We start from the raw sequence: 26,150 nt of genomic DNA, 5'->3' as shown, positions 1-26,150 counted from the left end.
ACTTTAAAAATTTGCCACTGCTTATTTGTCTGTCCTTCCCTGATGCATTGGATTCCTTTGTATGCGGTTGTTTGCTCTGGCCCATGGTTTGCCCTCTCTCTTCCTCTCTTTCTGACTACAGCTTAGAGAATCTCTATCAATGGATTCTCCTCTAAGAGAAGTCTCCCTCCGATTTACGTGCATCTCCACACCAATCGGCTTTCCTCCATCTCTTAGTTTAAAAACTGCTCTACGGCCTTTTTAATGTTTAGTGCCAGCAGTCTGGTTCCACCCTGGTTTAGGTGGAGCCAACCTTCCTGTATAGGCTCCCCCTCTCCCAAAAGTGTCCCCAGTTCCTAATAATTCCAAACCCCTCTCCCCTACACCATCATCTCATCCACGCATTGAGACTCTGAAGGTCAGCCTGCCCACGCGCGTTGAACTGGAAGCATTTCCGAGAATGCCACCATAGAGGTCCTGGATTTCAGTCTCTTTCCTAGCAGCCTACATTTGGCCTCCAGGACATCTCTCCTACCCTTCCTTACGTCATTGGCACCTACATGTACTACGAACACCAACTCCTCCCTAGCATTACATATAATTCTATCTAGATGCCTCGAGAGATCCGCAACCTCCGCACCAGGCAAGCAAGTGACCATATGGTTCTCCCGGTCATCACAAACCCAACTATCTATGTTTCTAACGATCGAATCACCCACTACTAACACCTGCCTTTTCCTAACTGGCATTCCCTCCCCCTCAGAGGTATCCTCAGTGCGAGAGGATACCGCAACATCCTCTGGGAGGAGGGTCCCAACTACGGGATGGTTTCCCTCTGCTCCCATTGAATGCTCTGTTCCCTTGATACTTTCATCCCCCTTAAGAGCACTGGGGCTCTCAAACTGGAGATGGGACAGTACTACAGTGTCCCAGAAAGTCTCATCAACATATCTCTCTACCTCCCTTAGCTCCTCCAGTTCAGCCACCCTGGCCTCCAAAGCCTGAATTTGGTCTCTGAGGGTCAGGAGCTCCTTGCAAAGGGTGCACACATAAGCCACCCGCCCACAGGAAAGGTAATCATACATGTACACTCGACGGAATAAACAGTATAGCCCCCACTCTGCTGTTGGGCTTCTGTCTCCATTTTTCTAATGAATAAGTTTAAGTATAAACTGGGATTCTTTTTAAACCTCTGGAATATAGATTATTATAAGATTTATGTTTTAAAGAAGGTCAGAAGTCACTAGTGCCCTCTACCCTCCCCCTCCAAACTCCCTCTTCAAACTCCCTGTTAGCTGTTCCTGGTCACAAGCTCCCTGGTCGCTGAGTCACAGGCTTATATAGCTCTGGTAGCCCCTCCCCGACTGAGGCTTGCGGGAGAAAAATCAAATAACTCCAATTGTGTCTAAAGGGGGGACTGTGCAGGAAATCAAAACTCTAAAAGAAAACTGCTGTAAGGGTTAAAAAGTTTTCCTGGCCTCTCTCCCTGTAACAGAGAGAAATCAAATTAGCTCTAATCAAGACCCTTACAATGCCTATCTCAAGTTCATGGATACTCCTAGTCTGTCACAATTTGTCATGTAAACCCTTATCTTTGTCACAGTTTGCCTTGTAGACTTCTCCACTCCACATTCTCATGTGCCTTTGTTTTGTAAAACTTACTTCTAGCACTCCTGGGGTGAACAGAAGTCTCAGAGTACTTCTGCTGAGACTTTGATATGTTAAAGAATAACAATCAACAACTGAACTGTCTAAGCATTCTGTATATAGGATACCTAAACCTGTATCTCAGGGCTGTTTTCACTCTTGGGCTATGTCTAGACTGCAGGCTTCTTTTGAAAGAGAAATCCGCTTTTTCGAAAGAGAGCACCCAGCGAGTCTGGATGCTCTCTTTCGAAGACGGCCTCTTTACATTGAAGAACGCCTTCTTTCGAAAGAGGAACTTTCGAAAGAAGGTGTTCTTCCTCATAAATTGAGGTTTACCGCCATCGAAAGAAAAGCCGCGTTCTTTCGAAATAATTTCGAAAGAACGCGGCTTGAGTCTGGACGCAGGGGAAGTTTTTTCGGGAAAAGGCTACTTTTCCCGAAAAAACCCCTGAGTCTGGACACGGCCTTGGTGTGACAGCCTGCATGCATGCATGCATCATAAAGTTTTTCCTTCTAGATTTCTCTCCTGCCTCACTGATTTGACCTCCGGCCTCGGACCCTTCTGGGGGCTCTGTACCCCAGGGGAGCGAGATTTCCCCATCAGGCTCAGCCAATTAACAGAGGCTTCTAGATTTCAAACCTTTTAGAAGCTTCTTCAAACAAACCAACCAACCAACCAACCAGACAAACACAAGCTCAGCACACAGCAAAAAACTCCCCCCCAGCACACACTCCAGATAGCCACTTACCACAAGGATCCTGTTTTTACTCCTCTTTTACCTAGAGAACACCCTCTCCAAACTTCCTGTTAGCTGTTCCTGGTTGCTGAGTTACAGGCTTATATAGCTCTGGTAGCCCCTCCCCCTGACTGAGGCTCAGCCAATTAACATTCCTGACCCTTTTCTGTCTTTTTTGGTTGCTCAAATTTTTTGCTGTTGCTTATGTTTCCTGATGGTCTTAATTTTAAAGGAGGAAATCCCAAGCTAAGGTTAGACATTGTCATAGTTTGTCTAACTGCAAATCAAAGATACCTTGATTGTATTGTCCAGTTAGCCAGGATGGTAGAAAAATAACTACAGGAATGAAAACAGGGCTAGGGCTGCCTTGCTTCACAGGCCTCTGAAAAGGGCTCTCAGCTCCTTCTACAGGAAATCAGTGTCAGATCTTGCCTTGTTTGTTTTGGTTAATGAACCTGAAGATAGTTAACATGTTGCCTGAGAAAATTATGATGTTATATTTAATGTCAACAGTTTTGCTACTTTAATTCAGAGAAGTCTATGAACTGTATTATGTAGGAAGCCAGATTAGATGATCATTGTGGTCCCTTCTGGCCTTATAATCTATTAACTCCTTGCTCCCTAGCAGCAGGAACTGTTCCAACAATATTATTAAACAGGGTGGGTTTTTTTGGCGGGGGGTCTGTTAAAGAAAAATGATTAGTAGTCAGTGTCTGGATTTATAAAAATTGTAAAGACAGAAATTCAAAATCTTATATGGGTATTGCACACTTGCAGGCCCACCAACAGGGCAGGGGAGGATCGGGGCAAAAAAGGCAATTATGCTAGGGCCCTAGGATTCAAAAGGGCCCAGAGCTCCCAGCCAATGCTGACACTACTGAAGCAGCAGCCGCAGCTGGAGTCCCAGACCCTTTTGTATTGCTGCCGGACTGCAGCTATGTGTGACTCTGAAGGCTGGAGTGGGGGGAGGTGGCACCTCAGTCTGGACAGTGCTAAAGACAGACTAGACTGTCTTTTGCCTTGCTCCTTCCACCCTAGGCCCTGACCCTTCTGGGGGTGCAGAGCTGTCCCATCCCACCTTACCCCAGGGCCCGCAATAGTTGTCAGCCCCACTGTACACTTATTATTAAGGAACCCTTATGATACAAGCTGTTTAGTATATATTCAGATTAGTATATATTATCAGCATATCTGAATTCTGCACACTTTAAATGGGACTGAACATGCATAGAGCTACCAAAATGGGCCTGATTTTGTATTGCAATGAAGGACCCAGTCAAGAAGAGGCAAATCCATTTCCGAGTAATCAAACTGGATATTGGGGAGATCTTAGGTGAGAAGGGAGAGAAGTCTTCTCCCTAAGCATACAGAGTGACAAACCTCTGCATAGAACTGAGAGTGTAAATATTTGTAAAAGGAATTTCTACTGGCTATGTCAAATTATTATCTGGAAAAACTTCTTTTATCTTTTTTTTACAAGTTGCCTCTTCTAGATCAAACATTAGAGGAACTTTTTAAACTGATGTCAATGGTTTCCAGAAAGAGAATGTTAATTGCTCTCGTTTGTTCTTAGATATAGATTATGTTTAGATACTTTTCTGTCAATTTTGTAACAAAATGTATTTTTGGGAAACAATTCTTATGTTTCCAGATTTTCCAGGACAAAAACAAACCAGAAGTAGGAAGTCTTCTTCATATAAATGAGAGATCCTTGAAGTCTTTCATCTTCAAAAATGCCATTTAAAATATCAAAGTTGTGAACTTATTTTCTAACATACTGATCAGTTAGTGTCACATATTCAAAACAAAGAACACAGAGTTGGAAGAACCATCTGTTTCTACTCAGGCAATAGTCTTTTGAAAATCAGTGACAATCATATGGAAAATTAGTTTTGTCACTGTTGTTGAAGCTTCCCGCTTACATAATGTATTTTATAGTTTTAGATTAATACCACAACTTCCAGAATGCAACTTGAAATAATACATTATAGTACTAGGAAAAATTGATGTTCTATACTTTAGCAGATAATAGTTATTTCAACTACTGAAAGTATTTGTAAATAAGTAGTTTTTCATTCAATTGCAGTTTCTTAGCTAATGTTGTGATGTATAACCTGATTTTATTTATTTATGTTTATTTTTTACTTTAAAAAAACCATATAGATATCAGGTATGCTAATTCCGGTCATCCCTGCATTTGCTTGAAGACCTACTAATAGTAGAAAGCAATGTCTCAGAGCATGCTTACTATGTATTCTCACACCATAGTTGAAGGGGACAATTTGAATCTTTAACAAAGACAACCTTTATCTAAAAAGTTAGTTAGTCACTGAAGTTAAATAACTGTAAAACAAAATTTAAGAGTCTAAGACGTTCTCTATTCTGGGCAGTTTAATTAAATTGGTAATTGGTTTAAAACTAGCTAGTATCCATTTTGTTTAAGTCAGTTCAAAAGTCTATAGCAATAGGTCTCCTGGTAGAGTAGGAGATAATATTTCAGCCTATTTAAACAGAATAGCTAACTGAAGCCTGTTTTACACAGTTTTGTACTGCTATAATTACTTTGGTTTAGAAACTTAGAATATGGCTACACTGCCACCCTAGTTCTAACTAGGGTGGCTAATGTAGTCATTCGAACTTGCAAATGAAGCCCGGGATTTAAATATCCCGGGCTTCATTTGCATGTTCCCGGGGGCTGCCATTTTTAAATGCCCGGTAGCTCGAACTACCTGCCCATGGCTACACGCGGCACAGGCTAGGTAGTTCGAATTAACACTCTTAATTCGAACTACCGTTACTCCTCCTGGTGCAGTTATACAGATATAAAGATGCTTACAGCAATATAGTGTATTCCTGTTCAGCAATCATGTTGAAATAGGATTATATGATCTCGTTCAGACAGTTGGTAAAATGATCAATAGTTATTATTACCAATGATGATTGCAATTATTTTCAGTTACATACATATGGCTGTTTTGGCCATTTAGATTATATTTGGCTATTAAGGAGTGCCTATAATGAGAAGTCATGTAGCTGGGCATAGGTACATCTACATACACATACAATAGTTAGCAAAAAGTTCTGACTTACAATAGTAATTACACAACTGCACAGCTGGCAGCTAATTAGATTGTTTTATTTTACATTGTAATTCCACAGAGTTAAGCATCAGTGGAGGGAAAGCCAAAGTTAATACTTTAGAAAACAGTTTGTGGAATATAATTTGCTTGACAAGATTTCTCCCTGAATGCTAATCTTTGTATTTTATTATTTAATAAAAAAATATTTGAACCTTTAGGACAAATTATGTACTTGTAACTTCTTTTTCTGTATTAACTGGAAATGGAAGCTTCTAATTGCATACATACCCATTCATCTCAAAAGCTCAAAACAGCTGTTAATGTAGCTGAACAAATCTAATAACTGCAAATGTCTCTGAGGCTTATAGCCCTATAACTCTCTTTGCAAGTTACATTTTTTCCTTGTATTACACATGCTGCTACATGCATACATTCATACTAAATGAGATCTCTTGTTTAACTGTGTGAATACATTTGCATCTCTGAAGTTCAAGAGGAAACTGCTTAGGTCACATAGCACAGCTAATATTTCTTAATTGCTTATACCACACAGTATGTTTATTGAGATGTAAAAGTCTGTGATCATACAACTTTAAAGATCTCAATTTCCCTAAGATGAGAAAATTCACAGCTGATTTTCCCTTTGTCCCTTTTTATGTATATAGTATAATAGAGTCTTTTGTCAAATGATCAAAACTGTATTTCTTTCTAAAAATATGCTTTTGCTCAAATGCAAGCTATGAGATTGATTCAGGGATTTCTGGATGAAGTTTTATGGCCTATATTCTATAGGTCAGAGTCAATGACCTTTCCTGAATGTCAAATCTATGACTCTGTTCTCAAGTGCACAAGTGTTGCTAAGGTCATATACTGTATATATGGACACCCAAGTGAAAGAAAATGGTTTAACTTAAACAATACATATTTCAATGTAATGTGACATCAGTAGGATTGTAAATACATTATAGAAAAATCCCATTTCCTGCAGATCCGTTTTGCTACATTTATTGTATCTCACTTGCTCTCTCTCTCTCTACACACACACACACAATATTAAAAGTCTGGATTGGAACATTGAGCTCTTAAAAGTTTAGGTAATGCCATAATTAAGATCTCTCATGCAACCTTAATTTGTCCCACTAGTTAGTATGCATTCTGATCTAGTCTTAATCTCAAACTGTTGCCCCCTCCCCATAGGACCCCTTCTTCATTCACTGCATAGTCCCAGTCTCCTCAGCCAGCAAGTCCTGGTCTTATATCTCCAGACTATTAGTCTTAGTTGCCCCTTGCTGATGTGCATTTTGCTGTTCTTCCAGCACTGTCTCCAACAATGCATCTATGACTGTCCTTCACACTAACCAATAGTACCTGAGAAAGGTGGGCATATCAAGTTTGTTGTGCCTATTTCTGTCAGCATGGACAGTATTGAGCATGTTGCAGGAGCATTTTGTAAACTTTCTTAATGAGAACTAGAATGAGAGCTCAGAAAGTGCTGACTGTGGCTGTACAGGATTTAACTTTCAATACTGAGTCTGTGTGTTTAATGTTTTTAGGAATAATTTTTACAGATGATGATCAATGCACAGAATTTGACTTTCAAAAAGAAAACTGCTAATTACAGTAAATGCAATTACTTTTCCGCAATACTTCTGTTAAAATTGAAGCAATTTTTTAAATGTAACTATCAAACTGCTTTGAATGTCATTCTATTAACAATTGTCTGTCACATCTTTCTAACATCTATTTTTGTTTGTTTTTCAAATGCCACCTGGAGGCAACATATGGAATAGAAAGGCTTGCCTGAATATTGTGAAATGGCTTCTCATTTTCATAAGATTCACTGTTACGTGTGAAGTCATCGATGCTAAGCTGAAAAACAGAAGAATGGGATAGGTCACACTGTGTCATCTCAGCTCATTACACACAAGCTGTACTCTGCATTGACAAGATGAAACAAATTACCAGTACATACCGTATCTTGAAGGAACAAGACAAGGTTCTTGGAATCCTGGGTAAACACAGGTTGCAATAGCATATGTAGCTCCTGCTTTGAGATAATATGTCCTTCATGTAAAGTAGCTTCAGAATTCCACAATGAGCTAAAATTAAAGTTAAATATTTTCCTTTATACTTGTTGCAAAGATTGACGTTTTGTTTCACATCAATATACAAATGATGATAATGATATCATAGCCTTTGGGTAAAAATTGAGTGTAATATCCGACAGTCTATTCTAGATGTGAATTCAATAGGACAAATTATATGAAGTCAGTTAAGTTAAGCTAAGGATGAACTGGGGCATGAATTATTATTATTTATTACTATCACCTGCCATTAGTATTTATTGTGATTTGTGGAGTGTCAATAATACGCTAGATGTTTTATTGACATGTGTAAACTGATGACCCTCACATGAAGAATTTACATTCTCAGTGCCCAATCCTACAAACACATAAGAACATAAGAACGGCCGTACTGGGTCAGACCAACGTTCCATCTAGCCCAGTATCCTGTCTGCTGACAGTGGCCAGTACCAGATGCCCCAGAGGGAGGGAACACAACAGGTAATCATCACATATCATATATTACTAAACAATATGCTTTCCACTGTGGATGATTCCACAGAAGTCAGTGACACTGCTAATGGTAATAAACACTGAGGATCCAGTTCAGCAAACCATCAGTGTTCAGCAAAATCTATGCTTAACTAGACCTTAATGGGGACATAAGTACATACTTAAGCAGTTTACGGAATTGGTATTGATTTAAGCATATACATTAGTATATTATTGTAATAGACATAGCATATTTTTAAAAGAAAGTTGATGATGCATATTACCTGTGATGGGAGTGATCACAGAAGTCAACTTGGGATTGTTCCCTAATGTGCCAATTAAGCCCCTGATGCAACCTTCTTGCTCTCTGGGCCTCCCTACCACCTGTCCTGCTGGTCCAGATTCTCTGGTCTTCCCCCAGACAAGGCACAGAGTTGGGGTTACCACCTCCCTTCAGAGCAATGCAGACACTGAATTACTTCAAGAAGACTCAGTTCTAGGGCTCAGCACCTAGGAAACCAATCCCCAAAAGGGATCAAAGCCCCAAACAAATCCATCTTTTCCTGTGTAAAAGTTTTACACAGAGAAGGCTCATAGGTAAGTTCTCTTTATCAATGAAAGAGAGATATGTACAATGGTTGCTCCCCCCAGATAAGAATTATTCACATTGGGCCTAATAGTAAACAAACATATTTTTATTAAGTGCTAAAAGTAGGATTTAAGTGGTTGCAAGTGATCAAAATAAATTTCTAAATGAAAATGAATGGAATACACATAGCTAGTTCTTATCCATTAAGAAGTTTTCTAATCCATTAAGAAATGTTTACCCTAAACAGCTATTCTTTTTTCAGGTATAAGCTTCAAACCAGAGGGTTTTTTTACTCTGACGTGGATTGCCATCTCTCTTCAAAGTTCTTTGTATCCTCTTACCGTGGTCACCAACCAGTAGATCAGGATCTACCGGTAGATCTTGGAGCTTCTGGCAGGTGATCCTGACTGGTTTGGCCAAGAGGCTATCAAGGGCCAGCACTTCAGCTGCCCCCTCTCCCCACTGCAGCTTTTCTTCTGCCCTTTGCCTTGAAGATGCCCCGCCCTCTGGGGAGGCTTCTACTTTCTGTTCAGGGCAGGGGAGGGGGAGAAGGGGTGCTGATGTGAAGGTGCCCCCTCCAACTCTGTATCCTTTCTCTGCAAAGCAGAGAGGGGGCACAACAGGACTTGGGATGGAGTTTTCTGGCTGCTTTAGGGAGTGGTCCAGGGCCAGAGACACCTGAGGTATGCAGTGCCCAGCTGGAGCCCACATCCCTAACTCCTACCCCAGTCATGAACCCCCTCCTGCACACCAATCCCTGAGCATCCCTGCATCCAAATGCCATACCAGAGCCTGCATCTACAACCCCTTCCTACATCCCAACGGTCTGCCCCAAGAGCAGCTCAGAGCCCCTCTCATGCTCCAGATCCCTTAATCCAAGACCAGAGCCTGAACCTCAACCCTCTGTCCCAGCCTGGTGAAAGTGAGTGAGGATGAAGGAGGGAGTGAGAAGGGGCAGGGCCTCAGAGAAGGGGCAGGAAGGAGGTGGGCCCAGGGTATTTATATTTGAGGTAGATCTTGGACTGCACTTACATTCAAAAACTGATCTCATGCTCAAAAAGGTTGGAGATCCCTGTCTTAGGACATGTCACACAGTTTTCATTGAAGACCAAAGCCGATGGCTTACTATTGCTTAAACACTTTCCCGCAGGGAAGGAATCCTTTGTTTTGCATCCCATCCTCCAATGGAAAAATGCCAAGTTCAAAATGGATTTCAGTACCAGGTGGCATGGTTACATGTCTTTCTAGATCTACCACCTTTGGACTTACAGGACAAAAAAGGCTGTTTATAGGTCATTGAGCTGATCATTGAGCTGATCATTAAGTTTCTGGGGCACCAATAAGGGCTCCCATTAACACATTTAGAACTATAAACAGATTCATACTTTTTATTTCTAACTTCACATACAAGAATGATATATGCACAAAAAAGCATATATAGATCCAGCAGATTGTTACTATAAAATTTACATGTTACATGGCTTGTTTTGCATAAGGCATCTTTGCATTATGCATATTCATATTCAGAAGCCAATTCTCATAATGCATTTGGGGGGAAAACCTCATGCTAACTTTCTTTTATATAAAACATACTTTAAACGTTGGCAGGAAGTATTGTTTGATTGTTTAGAATTCAAGAGACATTTTCCATTTGCTTCCTTTGGATTCTTGTAATGGTCCTTTCATCCTCTAGAGACATGGCTGCAAGCTGTCCTATGTTCTAAACGGAAATAGATTAGCCATTACAAGTGTTCAAAAATGGCCTTAGTAAAATTAATAATGTGGCAGAAAACAACACACTGGTGACAAAAAAAGGCTGCTAAGATTCAACTTGTGAAGCAAAATGAAAACAACTGTTCTTTGGTGCCAGATTTCTTCTTGAATTAACCATACTTAGCTGGGAACAAAGAGCAACCAGACCGAGAGGAAGAAATGCAAATCGATAGAGAGGGTGTTACTGTGTTGATGATGATGACACTTTTTCAGAAGAGGGTATAGAAAATGTGTCACATTCATTAATCCCACTGCCTTTTCCACTTCATACAGTCTTTTAGACCATTACTAAAGAGATATGAGGAGGATCATGAATATAGGGAAGCTGATGAGGAAAGGTTGATAATAGATTTGTGATGAGGAGGTGAAGCAGTAAGTTGACTTATTGTAGCTAAGGCTAAAAGGCTGCCATTGAAAGACCAATTTCCCTGTAGTAGCATCCTCTATTAGAATCTTTTATCTGGTCTCTGTGGATTTCTGCTGGAGAACCCATCACACCAAAGAACCACTCGACAAATAGATTCAATTGTTTTGTGCCAAAATGTGGTTGCCAACTGGAATCAGTAAGATATATGCTGAACATTTTCATCTGGAGATTCCCTTATCAAATTCCTACTAAACTACCATAGTGCAGTCAGACACCATGATGCTATACAATTGATAGACTTCATGCTAAATTACTACTATTTTGGCATCACATGAGCACTCATGAGATAAGTGAAGGTAACTTCACAATGATAAAAGGCATAAATGTGTTTTCTCATTCTTCAATATTGAAATAACAGAGAGAGAGAGAGTGACAGACAGACAGACAAAGGTGGCTGCCTATTAAGTTTTTAAATAGTAAGGATAGAAATTGACAAAATTGGAGGTGGCATTATATTTTCAACACATTATTTATCACGTGGTTTTGCAAAACTAGATCTAGGAACAGCTTAGATCTTTCACATTGTAATAAAAACATTTGTAGGGAGGAGGTTTGGATAAATTATCCTAGATTTGCCTATCTTCAGATCTTAATATTTACTGAAACTGTTTCATAGAATAATCATAGGTAGGTATTTAGGAGGCTATTTAGTAAAATGTTATACATATTACAAACGTATATTTTCAATACTGAGGTAATGATGACACCTTTCTGTTTTAATACTCTAATACTTCACATTGTTGTGCTTGGGTGCAGAACTTTATGGAAAATCCAGCCCTAAAAGAGTTGCCTAGGGTAATACTGCAACCCTGGAGAAACAGGAGTAGAACCTCAATCTTGCATCTTCCAGTCATGTGCTTTAACCTCCGAACCATGATAAATCAATTTTCTAAGCCTGAATCAAATGAGTTCCATTGTAAAGGACAACAGATACACAATTGAGTATTTATTCAGCCAGCTATTACTGATTGTCACATGTGAATACAAGTTCATGATTTCTGAGTCACAACCTTTCATGGGTGAAAATACTTTGGGTGTTCTGCTAGAATGGAGCTGTGATGTTGCATCCAGGGAGAACAATAGTCAGTTGAGGATATATTTCACTGCTAATTGCCAGTTGAAAGCAAACTATGTTCCTCTGCAAGACTTCTCAAAATATTGTGGGGAATCACCTTGGGGTCTCAGTTTGCATCCTGAGTTGACACGAAAGCTGTTTAGAAAGATAAAATATCTAGATTCTCAATACTGTAGATTCTCAATCTTACAGAAAGTAGTAGGTGTTGGGGACACTTTCAGGAAAAGGCTTCAAGAATGTTAACATTAAAAACTGGTGGAACCACTTACTGAATTTAGGGTCGAATCCTGCAGTGGAGGCAGTATATTTGCTTTTATTATTTGAGCGATCTTAACATTTGCTGTTTTCATATGCATGTTTGTTAGACCTCTTCATTTGTATTTTGAAATTCATGTTAATGAATATACAGAAAGCCTAAGAGCCTAGAAATTGCTTCAGAGATAATAAGAAATAGCTTATTAAGTTTGCAGATGATACCAAGCTGGGAGGGATTGCGACTAATCTGGAGGATAGGGTCATAATTCAAAATGACCTGGACAAATTGGAGAAATGGTCTGAGATAAATAGGATGAAGTTTAATAAAGACAAATGCAAAGTGCTCCACTTAGGAAGGAACAATCAGTTTCACACATACAGAATGGGAAGCGACGGTCTGGGAAGGAGTACGGCAGAAAGGGATCTAGGGGTTATAGTGGACCACAAGTTAAATATGAGTTAGCAGTGTGATGCTGTTGCAAAGAAAGAAACATGATTCTGGGATGTATTAACAGGTGTGTTGTGAGCAAGACATGAGAAGTCATTCTTCTGCTCTATGCTGGTTAGGCCTCAATTGGAGTATTGTGTCCAGTTCTGGGCACCACATTTCAAGAAAGATGTGGAAAAATTGGAGAGGGTCCAGAGAAGAGCAACAAGAATGATTAAAGGTCTAGAGAACATGGCCTATGAGGGAAGGCTGAAGGAATTGGGTATGTTTAGTTTAGAAAAGAGAAGATTGAGAGGGGACATAGTTGCAGTTTTCAGATATCTAAAAGGGTGTCATAAGGAGGAGGGAGAAAACTTGTTCATCTTGGCCTCTGAGGATAGAACAAGAAGCAATGGGCTTAAACTGCAGCAAGGGAGGTTTAGGTTGGACATTAGGAAAAAGGACATTAGGGTGGTCAAACACTGGAATAAATTGCCCAGGGAGGTTGTGGAATCCCCATCTCTGGAGATATTTAAGAGTAGGTTGGATAAATGTCTATCAGGGATGGTCTAGACAGTATTTGGTCCTGCCATGAGGGCAGGGGACTGCACTTGATGTCCTCTCGAGGTCCCTTCCAGTCCTAGTATTCTATATTTTATAGGCTTGAAATTTGAGAGCAGGGAAACCCCACGATCTCAGCATCAGACTTTAAAATAGCAAGGGAACCCCATGATCTCAACTTAAAATTTTAAAACATCAGGGAAAACCTCAAGGATTCACAATCATTATTCATATAGAGTTTTCAGTGCCTCATCTCCATGCTGAACCTCTGAATGTTTCATGTTTGCATCAGCAAGACACATCATTAAAATATTAAAGACATTGATTACAGATTAATTTAAGCAAAGTTCGTAAATGGCATATGTTTTAACAATTACCTGATAGCAAATCAAACAGTAATTTAAAAGCAGTTTCCCGAGCAGCATTAGCAAAAATATACAAAATAAATATTCCCAGGATTACTCCAGAGATTTTACATCTGCAATTAATAGAAAAATATATGACACAGGCAATGGAATTAAATTTGATTCCAAATCATCATGGTAAAAAATTAGTGGGTTTATTTTTTTGTATAGCTCAACACAGGAAAAGTACAAAGATTTTGGAAGTTAATAAGGCCATTTAAAAATATGGCAGCCTTGGAAAGGCTTACCATTCTTAGGAATTACTGACTATGAGTTGGTGGGCTATCTTTTCTAAGATAATTTTTATTCTGAACATGGAATGTTGTTGACTCCCAGCATCATTGCTGCAAATACAGTCTACATAGATTGGTTCTTATCTCTTATGATGTGTATTTTTCACTTACAGTGTGTGTGTGTGTGTGTGTGTGTGTACCCAGACTGTCTCAAAAACAGAGACTTTAAAAACTGTAGCTCTGGGAACTTTACAAGTAGACTAAAAAGTTATTTAAGGGCACACTGAAGCCAACAGAGAGACTGTCATCCACTTCAAGTGCTAAATGAGAAACATTAGTTCAGACTTTAATTGGAACATTTGTTTAATATTCACATTAACCATATAATTTGCCTGTTTATTTTAAATCTCTTAATTGCATTTGGCTGTGTGTGTTTACATATTTTACTTTCTGGTTAAAGAAGGGGTGGGAATAAGACTCAGATGCTTTGCTTCAACCACTGAGTATAGCACAAGCCTGTGGGAGACAGGTATAGGAACCTGGCAGTTTGCTTTCCCCTCTCACAGACATCCAGAACAGCTGAATGAATAATCTGGTTCTGTGGTCCGTCAGTGAGGTATACAAGGATATTATCTAATCTGTCTTCTCTTGAGGGCCATCTTAAATTTGGACAGTGATTTCTAATAGAAGCAAAAATTTCAATAAACTCTGTATCTCGGTCCAAGAGGAGGACAAACTCTGATTTAATAAGGCTTTTACATCTGTGACTTATGATCCTCTGTACTCTTTCTAGCATGCAGACAAAATCATTTTGGGATTTAACTTTTTCATTTGTGTTTTTCAATCAGCAGGAGATTACTAGAAAAATAATGATATTTTTGCCACATGCAACACACATAAGCAAGCCCATAGGTCGTTAATATCATTTCACTAGGTACCTGAAATCACAGTCACTAGATATGAAATTCACATGTCACCAGTGCTAGTGGCAGCTGCAGAATGAAAATTAATGACTAATGGACCTGAATTTCAAAAAGGTACTGAAGCATCGTATTGTATGATATCACCATGACAGCTGGATACATTGAAAGAATACATTTGGAGTGGCAACACAACAATGGCCTGATATAAAATGTCATCTTACAGTGGAGTATATTTAACTCTTCTGAGAAAAACATTCCCAAAGAAGCTAAGGGATTTTTCAACATCCGTTGTGTGGCAGATCAGAGAGGTTCAACCTGTATCAGTTCTCTATGCCTATAAGTCAAAATAGATTTCCCTTTACAATTTTCACAACTAAGAGAAAAATGATTATTTTAGTAAGGCTACGTCTACACTGCTCAGTCTTGTGCAGGAACATATGCAAGTGAGGTGCAGCGATGAATATTGCTGTGCCTCATTTGCATACTTAATGAGCCACCATTTTGCACAAGAGGCTTTTCCACAAAAAATCCCTTTTGCACAAGAGCCTTTCTGCCTGAAAATAAATGGTAGAACAGCTCTTGCACAAGAGGGGTTTTTTATGCAAGAAGGAGCAGTGTAGACTGCTCGTTTTTGAGCAAAAGCCTCTTGCGCAAAAATGGTGGCTCATTACATATGCAAATGAGGTGTGGCAATATTCATTGCCGGGCCTCATTTGCATATGTTCTTGCACAAGATTGGGCAGTGTAGACGTAGCCTTAGTGTTTAGTTTTAACTCTTGCTCAAAATCACTTATAATCTACATTCAATATACAAAGAGTCACCTCTGGTCTTAGCATAATGCTGGGTAGTTATTGGAAAGTGTGAAATGTTTTCACTGACTGTAAGCAAAGAACATTCCAATGACAAGATGCACTTGACTTTACAATTTTGGGTCAGCTTTTGTGAAAATCTTGTCATTGCAGCATCCTAAGCTATTTCTAAGGTTGTTAGAAATATTAGGATATCATCAACTTGTTTATATACATTACAGAGGAGACCATTTTAGTGTACCATATTTACAGCAAGGATTGGTGTTATATGCATTTTATACTTTGCTCATTGTACATGTGCAATTTCAGGTTTCTCATATCACTGTACAGAATTTCACATTATAATAGTTTTCATGAAAGGCTTCCATATAATATAGTGTGAGAGAGATTTTGAAATGTGTTACTACTATTTGTAAGTTAACTTTTACCTCACAAGTGCTTTACAATGATTAACTATTTTTCAAAACTTCCATGAGAAAGGGATTCAAGTTTTATTAGGCTCAATCCTACTCCAGGTGAAGGCAAGGATAATTTTGCCATTTATATCAATAAGAATAAGAAATTATTCTTTTTACATCACCATTTTACAGGTGAGGAAACTGAGCCCAGGTCTTATTTCAAAATAATAAGTGGAGCGTCCACCTACCAAGCCTTTTATTTTGAAATAAAGGGCTGGTTATTTTGAAATCTGTACTCCTACTTTTCTTGGGGAAACTGTTATTTTGAAATAGCATTAGTGTGACTGCTCCGCTGCTTCTAAGTTGAAATAATTGGCCTACAGAGGCTTCTCTCAGCTGTGCTTGTGACCGCTCTGGCCACACCTGCCATCTCCACTGCTCCCCTTTTCCTGCAGAGTTTAAAACTACAGGCAGCAGGAGAAAGGCTTGTACCTCATGGTGAGCTTTGCCACCCCCATGCCACACAGCAGCATCTAAGGAGCTATGGCAGAACCCAACACTCTCTCAGAGCCTCCCACAGCTGCCAGCACTCCTGCTGCATCTTCGACTGCCACTAGTCAGGGATGCAAGAGAGCTCCACCTTGGTCTGGTGCAGAGATCCTGGACCTCATTGAGGTCTGGGGTGAGGAGACCAACCTCCAGGTTCTCTGCACTAGAAAAAGGAATGTGGATGTCTATGGCCAGATTGCTGCCAGCCTGGCTGACAAAGGCTACACCCGGACCCTGGACCAGATCCAGATGAAGGTGAAGGAACTCTGGTAGCCCTAACACAAGGCCAGGGAACAAAGCGGACATTCCACGGTGGCACCACACACCTGCTGCTACTATGACCAGCTGGATGCCATCCTGGACTGGATTCCAGTCACCTCCCCATCCCCATCATTGTTGAGTCTGGCCAGGACACTTCTGGAGTCAGCCTCCATGATGGTGGGGTTTCAAACAAGAAAGAGGAAGAGGAGGAGGAGGCCATCTAGGCAACCATGCCCACCAAACAGGGCCTGCTTCTCACCCTGGAGCCAGTCCCCCCTTCCAGGATGTCTCCCAGGTCTCGTACAATCCCGGGGAAGGCACTTCAGGTGAGCTCTATAACTTTCCCTATCTACATGCAGGGACACGGGGAGCACTGCAAGGGGCTGCAAGCTCCTTGCTTAGCCTTCTCAGCTTGAGGGGGTTGCACATCAGACTCTACATGTGGGTGCACATGGAGTAACAGTCCGGAGCACTCAGCCCCATGACGTTCTTACATAGGAACTCTGTCAATCCTTCTCACAAGGTTACTGGAGAAGCCTGCCTTACTCCAGCCTCTGTGGTGGGACAACTTCCCACAACAAGCCACCACTAAGGAGTCTGGGGTCATTGAACCACACAGCAGTGCCAAACATGGCACAGGGTCATGCCGACAGTTGGGGAAGCCCATGGCAACAAAGTCATCAACGATGCTGCCCATCTTCCTCAGAGTGATGACCCCCAATAGCAGCACATGGTTTATGGTCTTGGCTACCTGCAGGAGCACGGCCCCGACTGTGGATTTCCCCATGCTGGACTGGTTCCCAATGGAGCAGTAGCTGTTCAGTGTGGCAAGCTTCCACAGGCAGATGGCAATGCACTGGACTCTGAACATGGGCTTCCCCCTTTTGAACATGTGAAGGCGCACTTCTGCACAGGGATGGCTGGTCTCAGTTGGGTGTTCTGTAGCCTGGGGGCAGAGGCGAGCTACTTGCAAAGCTCCAGGAAGGTGGCCTTCCATATGCGGAAGTTCTGGAGCCACTGCTGGTCATCCCATTGTTGCAGGACAATGCAATCCCACTAGTCCAAACTGGTCTCCCGTCACCAGAAAGCGGTGTTACACAGTGTCCAGGGTATTGAGGGTCATTTTCAGTAGCAGGAGTGCCAGGACCTGGGTGAGGAGGGTCTGAGGTCTGGGCTGGTCCTTGTCCTGCTGGAGTAGCATTTGGGCAGTCTGGATGAACTGCGCCATGAGGTGCAGCATGAGGCCCATGAACCTGGCACTGCTTTGCAGCAGCTCTAGCTCCAAGCTTTGAGTGCTGTGGTATCCATGAGGGCAACCAGAGCAGACTGCATCCCTTTTATGTCCCATGAGGGGTGAGGCAGTGGAGGAGTGTCATGTGAGATGCGGCTGAAGAGAGGGACCCCTAAAAGCACGTGTCACAGATTGCCTGACCAAGCAGCCACAGGAAGTCTTCAGCCTCCTGGTGCCCTCCCCAGAGTGCTTCCGGGGGCTCTAATTCCAAGGAAGGGTCAATCAGTGTGGATGCGCTATTTTGAAACAATTCTGAATAATTTCAATGCTCCCCTATAGTGGGGGCACGCTATTTTGGTTTTGTTACTTTGGGAGTTATTATTTTGATTTTATTTATTTCAATATTATTTCCTAGTGTAGACGTGCCCTAAGGCAGAGAGAAGTGGCTTCATCAAGAGCACAGAAAGATTCATAGTCAATGCTGAATTCACATTGCTGCCTCCCTAATTTTTCTTACTTGATGGCATATATCCTAGTATTCTTTTAAATGTAGCTTTTATCAAACGGTATTTGTAGGGTTGCTGACCATAACTCAACATATTTACTCAACTGGCCAGTCTCCATGACAAAGGATATATGAACACAAGTAAGATATCAGAAATGGTAACACACATAAACCTGTAATGGAACATTTTAACCTGCCTGGGCATTCAGTCGAGGATTTAAAAATAGTCACTCTTCTACAAAGGAATTTCACAAGCCAATTAGAGAGAGAGAGAGAGAGAGAGAGAGAGCATGTGGAATTGAACTTCTTATGCAAATTTGACACTGTTTCCCTGACCCTGAACAAAGACAATTAACTGAATGTCCCATTATAAAACCAGCCTTCCATACATTTAACACCTCATTGACATCAAAAGCTAAGTATGGGACATTTCCAGCCCACTCAATTAGCCTGATTAACACTGGCACTACAACTGATAGATACTTTTTTTCCCCTCTCCCTTTTTTCTCTGTTATAAATTCTGGGTCTCCCTGTTTTGTTCCCCTCAAGCACATCTGAAAAATTGTGTTTTGTCCATGAAAGCTCATGATTCTAGTATATATATATTTGTTAGTCTCTAAGGTGCCACAGAACTACTCATTGTTTTTAAAGTTATAGACTAACATGGCTATATTTTATTTGTTTTGATGTTTTTATTTGTAAATAGTTGGAGGCATCTACATGGTTAGTTCCCAGTTTAAAAATACTTGAATTCTGAATCGATACACTAGGGATGTTTAAATATGTCTATTTGTATAAATGTGTAATCGCTGAAATTTGTAGCAGTGAGACATTTACATGCAGGTGGCAGGTGGGACCTAGAGGGAACCAGCTTCCAGCCTGCTCCCCGCATGCATTAGCTCTCTCCCACCCTATGCTGCTGCCTATGATCCAGAGTAGGAATGTTAGATAGCGAGTAATAGAATAGCCGACTATCCACATGAATTCTTAGTGGTTAGTCGACTATTCTATAGTCCCTGGGGACAGAGACAGCATGATCCGGTCTGCAAGGAGAACCAGTTTAAAAACCAGGTCCCCTCATGGACCGCTGCCTGCCACACTGTGCTGGTGCCTCTGATAAAGGCAGCAGCATAGGGTGGCAGCAGCCCCATGTGTGGAGGGGCGTCCAAGCTCTCTGTGGACAGAGGCTGCTGGGGGGGAGGCTGTAGAGGAAGGTTGCTGCAAAGCAGCCTCTGTCCGCGGCTCCAGCAGCAGCCCCTGTCTGTGGGAGCTCGGACCCCCTGCAGGCAGAGGCTGCTTCATGGCAGCCTCCTCTACTTCCTCCCTTTGCCCCCGCTGCCTCTGATAGAAATTTGGCTCTCACTCATTTTAAGGGCTCATGCCCTTTGCAGAAATTACTCACTAGCAGAGGGAGGTAAATCCTCTGGTCTTTCAGAGAGCACTTTAGATGATGAAATTTAGGAACAATTAAAATTAACACTCTCCCCCTATCTGACCCTCAAAAAAAGAATAACTCACTGACAAAATTTAAAACTAATGAGCTGCACAGGAAGATTACACAGAAGAGAAGAATAATCTAGAGAGGGGTAACACACAGAGATTCAATTTTAATGTTAACTACAGGCACAGTTGACCATATAAAAGAATATATGGAGCAAGGATAAATATTTAATTAATCTTTCCAAATTTGTATTTGGCAGAATGGTTGTGAATGGGTCCAATTCCTATCATGGAATAGTCACTCATTCTAACGGTGGAGGGAGAGGCATTAGGACAGCAGAAAATTACCAGAACAACTTTTTACATCTCCATGTTTTAGCCACCATTGTTGTGTATCCACCCTTCCTTCCCTAAAATGTGATATTTTAAAACTAAGTTAAGATTTAAAAGGTTTTATTTAACATTACAAACATTTGCTTTTCTGTCTCTTTGGGTATGTCTACGCAGCAGCATTATTTAGGAATAACTAACGTTATTCTGAAATAACATAGTATGTGTTTACACCCCATGTCTTTATTTTGAAATAATGTTGAGCTGGCGGACTTCTTACTCCAACTCATGGTAACCCTCATTTCACAAGTAGTAAGGGAAGTCGAAGGAAGAGTGTTCTTCCTTCAATTTCCTGCTGTGCAGACAGCGCCAAAAGGTGAATTAAGCTATTTCAACTTCAGCTACACAATTGACGTGGCTGAAGTTACTGATACATCTACTTTATTTTTTAAACTAATATACATATCTTAGGGTATGTCTACACTACCCCGCTAGTTCGAACTAGCGGGGTAATGTATGCATACCGCACTTGCTAATGAAGCCCGGGATTTGAATTTCCCGGGCTTCATTAGCATAAGCGGGGAGCCGCCATTTTTAAATCCCCGCTGCTTCGAACCCCGTGTAGCGCGGCTACACGGGGCTCGAACTAGGTAGTTCGGACTAGGGTGCCTATTCCGAACTACCGTTACTCCTCGTTTCACGAGGAGTAACGGTAGTTCGGAATAGGCACCCTAGTCCGAACTACCTAGTTCGAGCCCCGTGTAGCCGCGCTACACGGGGTTCGAAGCAGCGGGGATTTAAAAATGGCGGCTCCCCGCTTATGCTAATGAAGCCCGGGAAATTCAAATCCCGGGCTTCATTAGCAAGTGCGGTATGCATACATTACCCCGCTAGTTCGAACTAGCGGGGTAGTGTAGACATACCCTTATTTACTTCATTTACATTCTCCAAGAAATAATTTTTCTCACACTAAACACTGCATTTTCAAAATGCACAAGTTCATAGATAAAGGTACGTTTGCTCCTGAAAAAATTGTAGGCATATAAACATGAAGCTAGTATCACTACATTGTCTGCCTGATTTTCTTGCTGCTGATCCTGAATAAACTGTATGGAACAAGTTGCCAACAGCTTGCTAGTGACATTTGTTTTCATTAGTACTATGAACACACCTTACCTTGAAATAACTTTTGTTTAAGCACAACAGCAGCACACTTTATTTGTATTGACAACAGACACAGTATTTACAAGAAATAAAAAGCAGGACAAAGGAGACATGGATTCATTTTTCAGTCTTTCAGGAATAATTTTTGTCTTAAAAATGAAACTATTGCCCAAACCTATTTGTTTTCCAATACACAACTATAGACCTCTTCCAGTTGTCTATTTTAGAGATTCATAAATTAACCTCTATTACCGCTAATGTAGTACCAGCTCCTGAAATTGAAGATTCATCTTTTACTTTTCTTGAGGAAGAAAAACTCAAAGCTAACTAATTTAAATAATTCTCTGTAATTGTGCTGCATTTTTTTTACACCTCTATTCCTCAGGGACCAAAGGTGCAATTTCTACAGATGCCTTAGCATAGTACCGACATTTGTCGAGTGTGGTGATAATCAGTGATGTTATAAAAAACACATTGACCAAAACACATTTAAGAGAAATACATCACAAATTTCACACACACACATCTGTCTTCCATGCAATCCCTCTACTACCTTCATCACTATAGTATCACATTTAACAGAATAAAAGGGCATTGAAGAAATCTAAATTGAAATGACATTTCACATAGCGAGCATTTTCATTGCATTGAAAAGCTTGTAATTTAAATCCTGAATTAATATTTTATACTATTTCTCCATAAACTTAGTCCTTCCTCAAAGTGAAAGTAAATTAAGAGGCAAATGCAAATAAAATTAAGATACTTTTCCACAAAGGACCAGATTCTTATCTTAGATATGCAGATTTAAATCCAAATTATCTGCCCTGAAGTCAACAGAACTGTTCTGCAGAATTTAGTACAGATATCCTTCTATGATAGATACTCTATAGTGTCTCATATATTGTACATTGGATCAAGGTCTCAGGAGGGGCAGAGCAGACCCAGTACAACTAGCTGTGAAGTGACTTCTTCCCAGAAACCATTTGTCTGATTCTTTTCTCATTTTACATAGCAGTAAATCAAAGGTAACTCCACTGAAGTTAATAGAGTGATACAGGTGTAAAAGGATCAGAGCCCATAAATCCAGACTTATCAAATTTGCATTAGATAAAGGGACATACCCTCATGTTGAAATATAGTTTTTGAAATCTCACTCTCCTCTGTAATGATAAGGGATTCTGTTGATGAAATTAGACATTTAAATCCTCACTAAACATTTTCTGAAACTTCCCTTATTCAATCTGTCACATCTTGAGTCAGCCCTGTACTTTCTCACAGACCACAAAGGTAGTAAAATGTACTTGGGAAGGGCTGCTCCATCTCCAAGAAGAGTTCAAGAACTCATGGCTGTGAAGGAGATAACTAAATTGTTTCCAAGGATTCCAGGCCCTGCCACTAGCAGCAATGCAGATCAATGATATTATGAAGCTACTAAGTGCCAGGCAAAGAAAGTCATTAGGAAATTGCTTGAAAGTAAGTTGGGTGAACTTTCAAGTGTGGGCAGATGGATGGATATTACTATTTTCATCACAATGCCTAGAGGCCACAACTGAGTCCTGTTTTGCTAGGCATCATACATACATATGTACATACAATAAAAGTCTGCCCCAGAGCATTTGCAATCTATATAGATAAAACAGATAAAGGAGGTAAGGCACAGAGATTAAATTACTTACATAGGCCTAAGGTCAGACAACAGATCTGTCTAGGGTACCACAGGCCTATTGTTACCTTTATCTTCTAACTAGCTTCCTCCGCCCTTGATTAGAGTCCTTCCAAATCTGGTTCAATAGTAGCTTACAGGTCATTTTGGATCCTTTACTTTGAAATCTCTCATGTGTCAGGTTCAAAAGACTCATGACCTCCTAAATACATTCACATTCTTCACATTTAAGTACCTTCCATGCACTTTCAAAACCAAACCAATATGATACCACAAGTTCTACTAACCCTCTGACATAATGTGCCCAGAAATATGTTCTTTTACATGAGAAAAAACTATATTAAAAAGAACATTATGGTGCAAAATCAGGCACTCAAAAATTAGTAATTACCAGAATTATAATTGCCTGTGAAACCTAAATTCAACTTCCTTATGGGTATGCATTGTGATACAGTCTTTAATTGCATCTTTGTCTCAATGGATGTGGAATGTACCTCAGTTGGTAAATGACCAGGATTTATCACTGAATTTGGTCCACTGAATAGATCATTAGCTTCCCCGTTTCAGGTTGGGTACTGACAGAGTACAATGTGAATGCTGATCCATGTCCCCTCTTCCCCTTTTCATTACATAGAATCATAGGACTGGAAACCATCCCAAGAGTCTTTTAGTCTAGTCCCTTGAACTCAAGGTAGGACTAGGTATGATCTAGACCATAGTGTCTCTATATTGGACTAAGGGTAGAGCAGTCATAATCATATGTGATTTATTACATACACACATACACACATACAATTTGTTCTGGTAAAGCAACTGCATAAAGATTGCTAGATGTTTCAAATTCTCACCTATGAGTTGACCAGAGCAGCACAGGTACATGGTCCACAGCCAGAGTCAATTTGATCAGCATTCCAAGGGAGCAGAACAGCCGGATGAGGGCCATGATCCCACTCAGGTTAGTAAATGACTGACTAGTAGCTCTAAAGAATGAAACTGAATATAAGATGAAGGAAGCTGGATTTTCCGGTTTAATCTGAAGTATCTGGATACAGCTAGGAAACTGGCTGGGGCTGTTTTATATCAAAATATAAACATTCAAAACAACCATGTGATTAAGTCAAGCAACAGTGCTAGAATTTTCCAATAACTTTTAGTGCAGTTGTGCAAATGACTCAAAAACTGTTCATGCTTTGAATCCATGCACAGACCTCTTAACAGATCATTCCCCAGAACATTGCTATGTGGCCCACATTTATTCCAGACCCACTTTTTCTCACTCACTATTACTGTAATTTATTAACAACTGAATTGTTAAACCCTGAAATGGAGTTTATAGAAAACTTTCCTTGCACTGAAGAACCCCCGCCCCCCCAGATATTTCATTTTCTTCTTCTGCTATTATTATTATTTTCTTCACTATGTCCCTAAGCTTCTCACAGATTGTAGAAGCTGGTGTCATCCTTCGATGTTGGTAGGTTTGAAAGCTTCAGTATATCTGGACATAGCAGCCTCCAACAAGGAGGGAGAGAGTATGAAAGTGATAAGGTTGGAACTTAATTAAAACATGGAATTGTTCAATTATCAAGATGCTTGATCCATAAATCAAGAATGGCAAAAGTCAAACCAAATTACAATGTTCTCAGGACCTGATGTGACTTAAATACCTTAAAATGTAATAGAAGATATGAATGGTTATGGAATTTCTTCTACCCTATCAGCATGAGACTCTGAATTCTTTCTTTTTAAAATGGTGCCCCTGCCCCCTTCAAGGACAGAGTTTCAGCCAAGCCATATTTCTGCATTTGAGAGTCACCTGGTTAGATAGTATCATGTTCACTATAGCCATGCAAGGGACTTTCCAATCAGAGTAAAAGATGTGGTCCCAGAATTTAGGAGGCGATGAAAGCAATTACATCAAAGACACAGCAGAAAATGAGAACAGACCACAGAGAGCAGCTATGGAGAAAAGGATGGTGGTGCGGGTGGGGGAGAGGGCAAGTTATTAGTAAATGCAAGAAAGAAAGAATTACTCTTGGAGAAGGACAGTTTGTGCCATGGGGAGCAAATCATGGTAGTTATCTAAGCTCTTTATGGATTATTTGATGGTTTAAACATTCACATAATATTTACTTTAAATACTGGCTTGGGTGGTTTATTTATGAACGGCTTCTAAGAAGGAGGGGTTTGAACGGAAAGCAGGTTGGGAAGAGAAAAAATCAGGAGGAAGAATAAGCCCCAAACATAAGAAACAGCATGAAAAGGTAGGAGTGTGATTCTGAGGGAAACTATCAGGGAGAAGACAGGAAGCTTGAGTGAAGTGAATGAGGGTGGATCAAAACATGAGCTGAAGTTTTACAGAGCTCTAAAGGTAAGCACCAGTGTCTTGAATTCACGTGACTCACTCCATTTAGTGTATTGTTTATTGTTGCAGTTTATGTATAACTTGAGCAGTTCTTCATATGCTAATATAAACTCAGCTGTGATACAAGAGGAGAGCTGCATTAGAAAAACTTCAGTCCTCCTCTTCCCTTACTCTTTATATCCTCTTAGTTGTGTCTTTTATGCCTTTACCCCCCAGCGAGCTATTACCACCCACCATTTCCTGAAGTGCTGGATTGGCAGTGAATGATAACAACAGAACAGTGAAGATCAGGGTAAGGCAGAACAAGTGAGCTAATAGAAGACAAAATTGGAGAGAGGGAAGAACTGGAGCCTCCAGAGAAAAATTTAGTACAAGCTCGAAAAGTTCAGTCAAAGCAAGCTAAATACTAGTTGGCGCTAGGGAATGACTTATAGCAAGGATGATCAAATAATGGATTTTCTGGATTGTATGATCAAATTGAAATATCTGGGAGGAAAAATCCAGTTTGATTTGAACCAAAATCTATTTTTTAAAGTTTTTATCAAAATAAAAACGTGAAAAAAATCTCTTTGAAAGTCAACTCAAACCAAGGGTTTTTTTTTCTCTTTCATTTTTGAGTTTTTGTACTGATTCTGGCATTTGGATGTTTTTCACTTTTTAAAAATTAACCAGATGTAAATTTGAAATATTAGTTTGAAAGTTGAAACAAAATGTTTTGACTTTTTCTGAACAAAACTGTTGAAATGAAATATTTTTATTCTTGTGAAATAAT

General features: G+C 40.3%; 1 protein-coding gene and 1 long non-coding RNA gene across 9 annotated transcripts in view; one reads left to right on the top strand and one right to left on the bottom strand.

Moving 5' to 3' along the window:
* ATP6AP1 (ATPase H+ transporting accessory protein 1) overlaps positions 1–26,150 on the bottom strand; it is a 106,707-nt gene that overhangs the window by 70,855 nt on the left and 9,702 nt on the right. For 3 of the 8 annotated variants that reach the window (XM_006122584.4, XM_006122586.4, XM_006122585.4), the window contains 3 exons: positions 23,865–23,996; positions 7,416–7,542; positions 7,244–7,312 (listed from right to left, as the gene is read on the bottom strand). In XM_006122584.4, coding sequence (XP_006122646.1) covers positions 7,244–7,312; positions 7,416–7,542; positions 23,865–23,959 — 291 coding nt within the window. In that variant the 5' untranslated portion in view covers positions 23,960–23,996. Of the gene's footprint in view, positions 1–7,243; positions 7,313–7,415; positions 7,543–23,864; positions 24,010–26,150 lie in introns of all 8 variants that reach the window. The other 5 variants (XM_006122587.4, XM_006122588.4, XM_075928759.1 and 2 more) reach the window with 2 other exon arrangements.
* The window catches only part of LOC142829311 (uncharacterized), a 28,394-nt gene continuing 27,520 nt past the window's right edge, over positions 25,277–26,150 (top strand). The window contains exon 1 of the long non-coding RNA XR_012903740.1: positions 25,277–25,384. This is a non-coding gene — a long non-coding RNA (uncharacterized LOC142829311). The remainder of the gene's footprint in view (positions 25,385–26,150) is intronic.

Source organism: Pelodiscus sinensis, chromosome 1, assembly GCF_049634645.1.
Source record: "Pelodiscus sinensis isolate JC-2024 chromosome 1, ASM4963464v1, whole genome shotgun sequence".
Classification (NCBI taxonomy): domain Eukaryota; kingdom Metazoa; phylum Chordata; order Testudines; family Trionychidae; genus Pelodiscus; species Pelodiscus sinensis.
Note: the sequence above shows the minus strand (reverse complement) of the source record. Positions and strands in the feature narration are given on the sequence as shown.